This window comes from Necator americanus, chromosome II (genome assembly GCF_031761385.1).
Source record: "Necator americanus strain Aroian chromosome II, whole genome shotgun sequence".
Taxonomy (NCBI): Eukaryota; Metazoa; Nematoda; class Chromadorea; order Rhabditida; family Ancylostomatidae; genus Necator; species Necator americanus.
In genome coordinates this window covers 6,323,091-6,335,985 of record NC_087372.1, presented here as the reverse complement: position 1 = coordinate 6,335,985, position 12,895 = coordinate 6,323,091, and the positions used below count along the sequence as shown (strand labels likewise).

The window sequence follows — 12,895 nt, the reverse complement described above, 5'->3', positions numbered from 1 at the left end:
CCCCATACAGTGGAATACTAGGTGGAATGTTAAAAGAAATACCATTCAACGTAATGCGAGAATTGTTCCCGGTGTACAAACACCACATGTCACTGGACATTTCACTCGTGTCGCCCCACGAATCCGCGGATTTCGATTTCTGCACATTCTTCGAATGCTCGGTCGAGTACATAAGCTGCGTCCGTTCCGTACGTTCACGTCATCAAAACATACTAAATTCGATAATATTCGGTCGGATATTCGAATAGAACAGCGACATGAGAAACGTACCTTTGCAATAGCCACACGTAACAGGACATGTGGTTCGCATCACGTGCTCAATACTGAAAATGAATCTGATTCTTTGAAATTTTTTAAAATACAGTAGACGTCGAGTATATGCATGTTATGCGCTCGTAATAACGTTAAAGGCAGAACACCACGATACCATGGTGACAAATGTTGGCATATATCCAAGAAAAACCAGTGAGCGGACCACACATGACAATAAATGCTGACGCTGTCTTTCGCTGGCAGGCGCGACGCGTATGCTTGCGCTCGCATACGTAACACGTTGCTCTGCGGTGCCTCGTAGGAAAAATTGATCTGGAAGACCGTTTCCCACACCCACGTTTTTCAGGAGAACCAGGGAGTGGAGTGTGGTCGCACTCATATTCATAATCTACACCTCTAACCGTATCTTTTCATGGATAGATCCCAACATCCTCAATTTCGTGGTTCGCTGCCTTCAGGTAGATGCATAACAACTGAACCTCTTTCTGTTGCACAGTCTCCGGAACTTTTGGCAATCCGATCGTCCAGTTTTCGGGTTAATTTGATCAGTGCACATGTATTCTTGGCTAGGTGTTGATTCCGGTAGTGGAGTAGTGAGCTAGAAACAATCAAAGATATTTTTGTATGTAAAAGCCACGTGGTTCTTATGGCACATTATCGGTGTGCTCTTTCCCCGATTTTTGGCTTTTTACAAACCCTACACATTACCCCGTAGACTCTTTATCCTGAAGATAAGCCAGGTCAAAAAATAAAACAAGTAAGTTCTGCCCAACTTTCCACAGCTCTAATAGAAATCCCATATTATTAATTACAAGTCTGATCGTCCGGCTTACGCCGGACTCTCAGACTTTGTGTGGTGTTCGCTTCGCTCACTTTCATCAACTAACCAAAATATACTTTTAAATTGAAATTCAAAAATTAGTGGTAGTGATATTTTCTTTAAATAATAAGAGTTCTGTTTTCATGTTGTTTTGTTATTTTCTTCTTTCTTTTTTAATGTATATAAAGACAAAAAATTTCATAGTTTTTTCTAAACGCGTCAGTTCTACATTTTGAGAATATTCAAACTTTAGCTTCAAACACTACTTCGGTTCGAATATAATATATACACAATTTTAAAGCATTACGCGAAGAATGGGTGTTCTCCCTATTTTCCTCAACAGCTATCAAGGAATGATGTTTAACATAAAATAATGTGAAGATCATCGTACTGATAAAGGTAACGTTCTTTGTCAAATTATGTAAGCTGTTGGCTACTATTTAAGCAGCCGGTTTCATTCGTGTTTCCACTTTCTGAGGAGCACAATACCAAGCTGAGGCAAACGTGCAAGGAAACAAACGCACGGAGGAGTCATAGAGGTGATGAACAACGCGCGCAGTAGCCACGGGTATCAAACGGCTGCAACGTGCCATTTAACTTCTGCGACACGCAAAAAAAAATTACTGCAAAATAATACTGTACAACAGTTCCACGCTGTCCGTCGCACCCAATTTTACAGCTTTCGGGTTTTCAATGTGCTCCCCTCGCTTGCACAACTCTTCTTACTGCTGAACAGCACTTCTACTGAAATTACTCTGACCCTAAAGGTTACTTTTAGCTCAAAACACTCATTCGTTTTCGTTCCCTACACAGTGTAGACACGATTTGAAAGTGGTATTCGAAGAATGGGTTTTCCTGTTGTTTCTCCCTAACAGTTACGGCAGAATAATGTTTAACATGAAATGACGTGGACAACATCATCGTACTGATAAAGATAGCGTTCCACGTCAGATCACATAAACAGCGTGCTACTATTTAAGCAGCTGTTTGAACGTGTATATCCAGTTTCTGAGGAACAGCGGAGCCGAGTAGGTGGAGCGCAACGCCGAAAGTGGTTACAACTATAAAACTTTTACAACGTCCCTAGCTTTACGACGCCGGCACACCAACTCGACGCCATTGGACCCGTCACACCCCCTTCTAAAGGTATCTATCATCGGTGCACCAACTCTACGCCATTGGACCCGTCGTACCCCCTTCTATAGCAATCCGACGCTGTGGACCCGTCGCACCTCCTATAGGTATCCGACGTCGTGGGACCCGTCGCACCCCCTTCTATAGGTATCCGACGCCGATGGACCCGTCGCACCCCCTTCTAAGGCTATCTGGCGCCGATGGACCCGTCGCACCCCCTTCTATAGGTATCCGACGCCGTGGACCCGTCGCACCCCTTCTAAGGCTATCTGGCGCCGATGGACCCGTCGCACCCCCTTCTATAGGTATCCGACGTCTTGGACCCGTCGCACCCCCTTTTAAGGCTATCTGGCGCCGATGGACCCGTCGCACCCCCTTCTAAGGCTATCTGGCGCCGATGGACCCGTCGCACCCCCTTCTATAGGTATCCGACGTCTTGGACCCGTCGCACCCCCTTTTAAGGCTATCTGGCGCCGATGGACCCGTTGCACCCCCTTCTAAGGCTATCTGGCGCCGATGGACCCGTCGCACCCCCTTCTATAGGTATCCGACGTCTTGGACCCGTCGCACCCCCTTTTAAGGCTATCTGGCGCCGATGGACCCGTCGCACCCCCTTCTAAGGCTATCTGGCGCCGATGGACCCGTCGCACCCCCTTCTATAGGTATCCGACGTCTTGGACCCGTCGCACCCCCTTTTAAGCCTATCTGGCGCCGATGGACCCGTCGCACCCCCTTCTAAGGCTATCTGGCGCCGATGGACCCGTCGCACCCCCTTTTAAGGCTATCTGGCGCCGATGGACCCGTCGCACCCCCTTCTAAGGCTATCTGGCGCCGATGGACCCGTCGCACCCCCTTCTATAGGTATCCGACGTCTTGGACCCGTCGCACCCCCTTTTAAGCCTATCTGGCGCCGATGGACCCGTCACACCCCCTTCTAAGGCTATCTGGCGCCGATGGACCCGTCGCACCCCCTTCTATAGGTATCCGACGTCTTGGACCCGTCGCACCCCCTTTTAAGCCTATCTGGCGCCGATGGACCCGTTGCACCCCCTTCTAAGGCTATCTGGCGCCGATGGACCCGTCGCACCCCCTTCTAAGGCTATCTGGCGCCGATGGACCCGTCGCACCCCCTTCTATAGGTATCCGACGTCTCTGAAAATGAATCTGATTCTTTGAAATTTTTTAAAATACAGTAGACGTCGAGTATATGCATGTTATGCGCTCGTAATAACGTTAAAGGCAGAACACCACGATACCATGGTGACAAATGTTGGCATATATCCAAGAAAAACTAGTGAGCGGACCACACATGACAATAAATGCTGACGCTGTCTTTCGCTGGCAGGCGCGACGCGTATGCTTGCGCTCGCATACGGAACACGTTGCTCTGCGGTGCCTCGTAGGAAAAATTGATCTGGAAGGCCGTTTCCCACGCCGTTATTCAGGAGAACCAGGGAGTGGAGTGGTCGCACTCATATTCATAATCTACACCTCTAACCGTATCTTTTCATGGATAGATCCCAACATCCTCAATTTCGTGGTTCGCTGCCTTCAGGTAGATGCATAACAACTGAACCTCTTTCTGTTGCACAGTCTCCGGAACTTTTGGCAATCCGATCGTCCAGTTTTTGGGTTTATTTGATCAGTACACATGTATTCTTGGCTAGGTGTTGATTCCGGTAGTGGAGTAGTGAGCTAGAAATAATTAAAGATATTTTTGTCTTTTAGAGGTTATTTTTAAAGATATTTTTGTCTTTTAGGGTTATCTTTTAACTTTTTTCTCTTTTATTCTTCTTTTTTAAATTTTATCTTACGATTAAAGTGGCTGTTTTTTTTGTTTCATTATTAGCGGCTATTTCTGACAGCAGAGACAATTTTCTAACTTTGATGCTTACTCTAACTACTTGTTAGGTCGTTTGATTTTCTGTTTTCTGGAGTAGTTTTTTGAATAAGAGCGGGATCAAATCCCTGTTCTCTTATTGGAGAAAAATAATCGTTAAGCTACGAATTCCTCATTGACTTCGTCTTATCTTTACGGTTATGTTCTGGTTGTAATCAAATATATTTTACTGCTTTTTTACAATTGCGCCACAATAAAATGCCAATGAGTTAGAAAATTTCTGAACTATTGGTCCCGCTTTACCTTTGGGGTTGTTGTTGTTGCTGTTGTTGTTGCTGCTGTTGTTGTTGTTGTTGTTGTTGTTGTTGACAATGTAGAAGACCTTTGTTGGATCGTAGAGGATGAGGGAGGAGTTTGATCGACCGGGGAAAAGGTGATTGTTTCATTATCAGATCTCGTATCTGTATCGTTTTCTGGCACATCACTGGTTAGCGGCATCGTTGTTGTTTTATTTTCCTGTTGTCATGAATAATCAAGCGAGTTTCCGGATAATTTTCAGCAAAATCAAACTATTTTTAGAGAATTTATTTTGAAAAACCAGTTGAAACTTTCCTGGAACTATCTCACCTCTGAAACCATTGTTGTCAATGTTGTGGAGGTCGTTTGCCTTACCGGGGACCCTTCGACCTCCTCTTTCCCTTCAGGCAACATTGTAGAAGTAGAGAATTCGCTTCGAACTGATCCAGTCATCTCATTGGCAATCGTCGTGAATAGTGAAGAACTTTCTACGTTTTCGACTTTCCTGGTTGTCATTACGTTTTCCTTATCCTACAATGGTTCACGTAGAGGTAGGAAAAATGTTTGATGTTGAACTCTTCCCACTAGTAGGTAAGGATAAGACAGTTGCTTTCCAGATTTCAGTGGAAACCTCTCAGGAATCCAGAAACTAGTAGTATGAGGACTACCTGGAATGCCTAAGCTCAGCACTAATCCGTTCAACACACTTTCTTTCCGTTACTTGCGCGCGGGTGTAAAGAGTTGTGTCGTTGGGTGATCTGAGTTCACGGGGTGCTCCCGATATTCGGTGTGTTTCCCAGAGATAATTCGCGTTTTTGCTGGCATTCGTAAGACTTTCTTGAAGTCTTCTTGCAAGTATAAACAGTTCGACACCGAATACCTCCATAAACATTAGATAAGACTGTATGTTGTAGGATTAAAACGCCCTGAAGCCTCCTGAAGCTCGGTGCAATTACGTAAACGGCTGCGCTCGCTGCGGAGCGGTGAGGCGTAGCGGCTACGATTGAGTGGGAACTCTGGCTAGCACCGCTTATCGTTGCCGATCACGATGGTACCACGATGGTAACGATCCGATCGATCCGAACCGCCAGCCTCACCTTGCCGTGCCAAACGCTGTCGCTTATGGATCCGCAACGAGGTTCAGATTGTTTTGACCCCACTACAATCAGTGTGGTAAACGTGGTAAACGTTGAATAGTGCGAAAATCCAACAAAAACTTCTCAAATCTTTCCAATATCTCACCTCAGAAATTAGTTCTGTTGGTGCTGGAGAGGTTATTCGCTGCACCGTAGATTCCTCTAGTTCTTCTATTCTTACGGGCAATAATGTAGAAGTCGATAACTCGATACGAGCAGATGCCGTTGCTTCACCTCTGGTCGTGGAAATGTCGACGTTTTCGACATTTGGTATCGTCATCGTGGTTGCAATATCCTATGATACAAATAAACCTGAATGAGGACCACTTTTAGATGCGCCAACGCAGCCAGCGTTCGAGGATTCACTTCAGAATCATAAAGGTTGAGGAATGGAGACGTATGTAGCCTAAACAGTGACATATGAGGACCTAGCGCTGGACTGAATCAGTTTGTTTTTCTCGCCGAATAAGTCTGGGATAATTTATCACCTTCAAAAAGATGAAGGGATCGTGGGGATTCAGTCACTTCTACTATTCCGAATTAAGGCGCTGGAGCCCATGATTGATAAATGATTGTATCGTTGTACATTATTGTTCTAGCATCATTCCTATCGTTCAATTAGTAACAGATCCAGATGAAGTAATTCGTAGTAATTAAGTAACTAATATTAGATCATTTGTGGAATTGAAATTGAAAAAATAAAAATTAATAGATACGATCAAGAAATTGGAAAATTGAAAAAATGAAATTGGTCAATCAGGTTAGATGATCCTTGAGAAAATTTGAGTAATTCTAGTATCTTTCCGTACCATCTTACCAGCGAGCAGGCACATAGGCTCCCTTCTCCCTCGAAGCTCCGCCCACTCCCCGATCCCTATGTAAAGGAGCCGTTCTCACCAACCTCTATCTGTTTCTATCTCTGTTTCGTAATGATTTCGTGATACATTTGACTCGACATTAATATCACCTTTGTATCCGCCTCCTGTGCATGTAGTGGTGTTACGCTGTGTACCATAGGTTGGTAGGTATATATTGTGCACGTGTAACACGAGCTGGGAAAGTAAAGCAAGCTGGAAAACGTCGAAGTGGTTTACAACGTAGCAGGGAGAGCCACGACGTCGCGAAACGCATTGGTGGCGCGCGGCTGGCGCTAGATGACATGATCCACATAATACACCCTCCTCCCCTAAGTAGATTCCATATGAATTTCCACTGTTTGCAAAATTCTGTAGCGTAGAATAAAAGAGAAGACAATAATAAATATGCAATGTTGCGATACTGGGCAGGAGAAGGTTCATAAAAAACAGGCGACCCAAGGCCAGAGGCAGGAAACACCTAGGTAGCGTAGATGGAAAGTAGGTGCAGCTGCGCTGACCAACACGAGGCAGAACCACGAGTCGCAACTTATCTCACCTCAAACGTTTCCGTTCTGGATGTTGCTAAAGTCTCTTGTCTTGGAGTGCTTTCTTCAATATTTTTTTCCTCCTCTATTCGTTCAGCTGCTGCCGGAGAAGTTAAGAATTCAATCTGAGCGGAAGTGCTTGATTCTCCTAGAGCAATTGTGAGGACTGACGAAGCGCCTTCGTTTTCGTCATTCAGCGTTGTGGCAGCACTGACAGTACCCTGTAGGTATTAATGAGATATTAGTGAGGTAGAATTTTACATTTTAAATTGTTTATTAGGTTTGTGCAAAAAGAATGGCCACCTTTATGTATCATTATATGAGTGAAGTGCTATTAAAAAAGCAGGAATAGAGAGAAATGGCCATTCTGTCAATCAAATAAATGATGAACAAGAAAATTCTCGGTTCCAAGTATTATCTCACCTCTGATTCATCATTTATTGATGTTGAAGAGGTCATTTGCTGTACAGTGGATTGGTCGATGTCCTCCATTCGTTCTGTTAACATTTCAGAAGTTGTTAATTCACGGTCACGGGCAGATTCGGTCGTTATACTACTAGCCGTTGTAAGGAGATCCGTATTCTTCTCTTCCTGGAGGCTTACGGATGTTGTTCGTTTATCCTGTTGTGGAAATAAACTGAGAAATAATGAGAAGTGAGTATAATATGAGAAGTGTGGAAGTTGTGAAAATAATACACGATTTGGAAAATGCGAAAACTTTTGGGAAACTCTTGGAAAGGATCGCTTACCTCCAAACTCTCCGTAGTAAGTGTTGTAAAAATTTCTTCTTGTATTTCGGAATCGGAATCGATCTCCTCCAAAAGTTCTCTAGAAGATAAAGCTGCCAATTTCAAATTTTAAATCGTTTTCATGAAAATAGTTATTCCATCAAAGATAATTGCACTAAACATAGAGCATTGCAACATATCTCGTTGGTTTATGTGACGCAAGTGCTCCATTAGCGCAGAATTCTTCGCAAAAGGTCAGACGTTAGACGACGGAATTGTGAGAGAGCACTACTTTTTGAAGACGCAGGCGTCGAGAGAAATTTGAAAGAAGCTGCACGTCGCGGTCTCAATGGTGTACGTAATTCCACGAAACAGTTTGTTAGATTAATGGAGTTGGATTAAAGGCAGTGTATCACGCAATTGACGTAACGTAAGGGAAACTTTATGAATAGCGTAGAGTTCTGGAAGTAGATTGTGGAACCTAGCGGGGTTCCTCTGATCTTTTCCTAATCGCCGTAGAAGACAGTATGGGAACTACTTTAATTCCTACGACGTACGTTGGAACGCTCACCCTTACTTACACCGCGGTCCCCTCAGCAGTATATTCGTTGGTTTTACTTGTGTTGGGTGTTGAGGACACCTAATTGATTTTTTTTTCGACAGCTCGCACGTGGATGCGGCACGTGCAGGGAGGTGGCGCGTTACAACTGGATTAGTAGGAAAGAATGTCATCTTCCACACCATTTTTTACGAGGATGGCAAAGCCACGCTCATTTCCATAATCTACAACCCGAACTCTACGTTTTCGTTGAGATTTCCGACCAACGCCGTCAATTTCGTGATACGGTGCCTTAATGCCGCATAGGTTGTCATTTCTTAAAGAAATGTTTCATCATACCTGTTTAATGTTTCTTCTTGAGGAAAGATAGGAGTTAACTCATCCTCAATTGAAGTTCTCCTCGTGCTTTCTTGGATGTCTTCAGCATCCTGAAAAGTGGTGAAAACTTCTTATGAGTGAAAACAAAAAATTAGTCGTGAGACATTCCAGTAATTAACTACATGAGTGTTACAATCCGGCAGCAACGATTGAGAATTGAGAATCGCGTACGCGGTTGCGAACGAGGGTGGTGCGGTTTTTCCGCAGCACAAGAGCGGAGTTCAGTGTTCGGTCCCTATTCTAATTCAGGTGGAACAAGGGGGATCGTTAGCCAAACCCGAGCCAGAACTATTCGGATCCAGAGAGGCTTGCTGTAAGGCCACAGTGGATCGGAATGATGGAAGGAGTGAAAGTTGGACTGCATTTACGTAGGCGTCTGCGCTTGAAACGGTGCGATGGAGCCATCGGTAGCAATCGAGACGGGACCACAGCTAACTCCACTCGGATTGCAACAACTAGTAGAGGTAGCAAGGGTCCCATCTCGATCGCATCGTTCCCTTAATCCTACCGTTCCAAGCGCAGCTGCGTGCGCAACTCTAAAAGTTTTCAGGTCATCTTGACCTGGATATGTGACACCGTTGGTTTAGCTCAGCTGTTGTTGTCTCTTGTCCAGTAGGGGTCCCACCGAGCTGATATCTACTGTAGATCAAAGGCCCGATGCAAAAAAGCACGGAGATCCCGGTCTCTTTCGAATCGGATTCACGGGTTGCAACAGTAGCAAATGGGGAGAAATTGAAGGAACACTGGTGCTCATTGAATTCGGTTTAAACCTACCGCTTTCGAAAAACCAGTAAAGGCAATACAGTACACAACGAGAAGCCTCAAAACCGAAGTCATTTCCGCGAAGGACAACATCGCGACCTTTTATGCTCGTTGAATTCGGTTTAAACAAATATTTATATGATTGTTAAAGGGACAGTTGTGTCAATAATTTGTATTTGTCCGTCTCACAATTAATTAGAATTCGAAAACATGGATATTCCCCTCTCTACCGTATTCCTAGTTTCCTAAAATTGCTCACAATTAATACTTCTTCAAGTTAATTTCTGCGTACTACACTGATCTCCTCACCACGACGGTTACAAATATGACGAGGTCGAATTATCAACTTCTAAAATGTTAACGAACCAAATTAGTCCCCGCTTCGAGAAAAAAACGAAGGTGAAGAAAATAAAAATTCTAGTTGATTGACAGGACAGCGCAATTCTCTTCTACTCGGACACTTCTCCATACTCCACTTTGTAACAACTCCAAAAAAAATTAGTGAAATATTTATTGGAATATGACTACCTACGACGAGGCAGATGATGTTGCTCATAAAGCCATTCGTGATGGATAATATGTCAGTCTGGACACGGAAATATTGTGGGTATTGAATTTTTTTTTGTCTCGGATTTCCATAAATAAAAGAAGCTGACTAAACATGTGTTTTGAACGAATTAATCAGTTGGGGCTAATCTATCGCTTTGTACCACAGCGTCCAACTTTAATTTAGGATTGTGAAGCTCTTTAAACAAATGCATTTGTTTTTTTCTTTGTGAATTTTATGGCTCAAAAATATTTGAAAATGCCACCGATTCAATTGAGGGTAGAATGTAATTGAGGGGGCGGGGGCACTCAGTGGCCTCCTCATTCCTTGAAGTGAATAATAAAATTAATCGGGGCCCTAAGACCTAAACATTAGTCTTAGATGATCTATGATATGAAAGGCAAAAATTACTAAGAGAGAAAGTAAGGAAAAAGTAAGTTAGAGCGTCCAGAAATAAATTCCCATTGTGTGCAATCCCACCCCTCCACCTTCCTCTCTTCTGCCAAGTACATTTTCCCCTCAATGGGAAAGTACGTTTCAGTAATGGATCCTCAGGATTTTCGAAGACTGAGAACAAAAATGTTGATCTCAAGGATGAGGTGTATAGCATTCTTTAATCCTTTTCTACATACAAGAACACGTTGAACTTCATTCCAGAGTCGTAGTGGATCACCAACGAGGCAGTTTGGCGAAGGTCAACCTCGAGGAAGTTACGAGTCAGTACCCTCGTCCTCTCCGACACGTCTGCTTCCAACTCGGCGACTACAGAGAGGTGAGAAGTTTGTAAGGGGCTGTACAGAGTTTCGAGTTACTGACCGTCCGATTCCATGAAAATCTTTCTTCCGTGGCGGCACATCCGTTCTTTCCATTTTGTTAATTCTGAAAAAATTATATATAGCCCGAACTATATTGAAGCTGCGGTCCTTAAAGAATCTACTGTAGTTAAGAAAGCTCGAACATTTTCTACTCAGGAATCTGTGCAGGTGCAATCCAGGATGCAAACAGGTGCTCTTTCAAGCAACTGTCCATTTATCAAAGCTTCAGTCGACGAATATTTGAAGACGAAAATGATAACACCACAGCGGAACCCGTTATCATAGAAGGGGAGCAAAACGCAGATTTTTGTAGGAACGGGAAAGGACAAGAACAAGGCAGCACAATAAAAAGCGAAAATCCTTGCTGAATCAGCAAAAAAAACCGTGATTTTTAAAATTAGCACAAAAAAATCCACTAAAACGTTATCAGTGACTCATGCGAAGCAAAAACTAACGCTCATCTTCATAAAACAGTAAAACAAAGTGAAATAATGGATAATGGATCTGAAATATCTTCCACTTAAAGATTTTTAGGAGAAGAACACTTTCAGATCAGATAAAACAGATACTAGTAGATGTAAAATTATACAAATTGTATCTGCTTTCGATTCCAGCCAGTAAATCTGCACCTCAACCTCTTCAAGTAAACCTCAATTCGATCGCTATAAACTCAAAATAATAATTTCTTCCAAAAATCTCACTCATCAACAATGTAGCGCTGAAAATCACAAAAAAAAAACGACTCCGCTTAAAATTATTCCTGGATGACGACAAAACCACATTTCAACTTCACAGCATTTCTCGAAAATTCTCGGGAAAACGACAGTAGGAGAGAAGTGGATTGAAAAACGAACAGAATAACAACGACATATTCAGGATTCAATCGATCGTGCGAGGGAAACCACGATCAGTGGCGACTGCACAGCAATGCGATCTATGATTAAAAGAACACACTCTCAAAAAATATCTATCAATAAATATCATCTAACATAAATAAATAAATAAAAATATCATATAAATAAATATCACCTAATATATGAGGAGATACCCTTTTGTCCACCGTTTTTTTCCAATGAGGTTAACGCTGTCAGTCGGCGGTATCGGTGTGAAACTAATAAGTTACTAAACTAACAATAAATTGTAGCGATTGTAGGGCTCCGTCTAGCAGTTCTAAGCAAAGGTCTATGCGCGATCGCCTGTATGACCGTAATTGCACCATATCGGAGTGCCAAGTACATACGTCTGGATAACAAAGAAGGTTGAGGCATGAGTTTATGTGTTGCTTATTTGATTTCCTACACGAATAAATAATAGAGACAGCTATACTAATAAATATTTCGTGGATAGTAAAAGAATTACCTGGATGGCAGAGGAAAACCATTCGATAACTCCACACGTCATTCGATGGCCATACGTCGGATGTGGACGGACACAACGGAATCGATGTGAAGATCATGATCTTATGGTGTGAATCTATTGTTTGTTTATTGTCAGCGAGCGAATTTCCTAAGGCGTTCTGGATGCCCACCACCCGGTTCTGGAAGTGCCAAAAAATCTACCTCAAAGAGGTATCCTTTTCAGTTACTCGGATACTCGACCACTATTCCAAGCTGTTATTTGATTGCGCTGGTCACATCACCAGATCAGTACGTATCCAGCAGTGGCAGGGAAGTCCCATCTGATCCTGAGGCGTGGACTACACCTCCACATTTGGCTACGGGACCCAAAAGTATACTTAGGATCTTCTTTATTAAGTAAGTAGGACGTTGGATCAAATAAATCAACTTTTATGTTAACCTTCTAAAAACTCAGCAACTGAGAAATTAATTTCGAACTCGTTCCTGAACGAAACCAGCAACAAAAAGGGAAATTTTAAAAAAATGAATAAGAAATAAACATTAAGTGGAATATAGAAATAATAAATATTAAATAAATGAAAGTGTTCATCGGTGATTGTACCAAACTATTCCACTATTCCACAAAAGTTCACAAGGAGATCACATTGTTCATTGAATGATCGGATCTCGATGTCTGATCTATTTGACCACGATACTGAATCAACATCCGTGAATCTATATATAATCTTTGAGGACAAACAAATAACACTCACTCGATTCACCTAACGAACCTTTTCACTGCGTCTCGAAAACAGTCATTTTTGCTGGCCACACTCGAAATTTCCTTTTTTTTGCATTTTACTTCTC

General features: G+C 42.9%; 2 protein-coding genes across 2 annotated transcripts; both read right to left on the bottom strand.

Annotated features, from left to right (window-relative positions):
* Nucleotides 1-45: 45 nt before the first annotated feature.
* On the bottom strand, nt 46-9,404 carry RB195_016996 (uncharacterized protein; the record flags this gene model as incomplete). The annotated part of the gene is made up of 11 exons (XM_064183781.1): nt 46-212; nt 271-323; nt 3,804-3,922; nt 4,371-4,583; nt 4,695-4,895; nt 5,607-5,795; nt 6,914-7,123; nt 7,326-7,523; nt 7,652-7,730; nt 8,529-8,617; nt 9,342-9,404. The coding sequence occupies 11 exons, from the start codon at nt 9,402-9,404 to the stop codon at nt 46-48; spliced, it is 1,581 nt and encodes a 526-aa protein (XP_064039662.1).
* Nucleotides 9,405-10,489: 1,085 nt separating this feature from the next.
* On the bottom strand, nt 10,490-12,147 carry RB195_016995 (uncharacterized protein; the record flags this gene model as incomplete). The annotated part of the gene is made up of 3 exons (XM_064183780.1): nt 10,490-10,638; nt 10,693-10,755; nt 12,051-12,147. 3 exons carry the CDS (start codon nt 12,145-12,147, stop codon nt 10,490-10,492), a joined length of 309 nt encoding a protein of 102 aa, XP_064039661.1.
* Between the last annotated feature and the right edge of the window lie 748 nt (nt 12,148-12,895).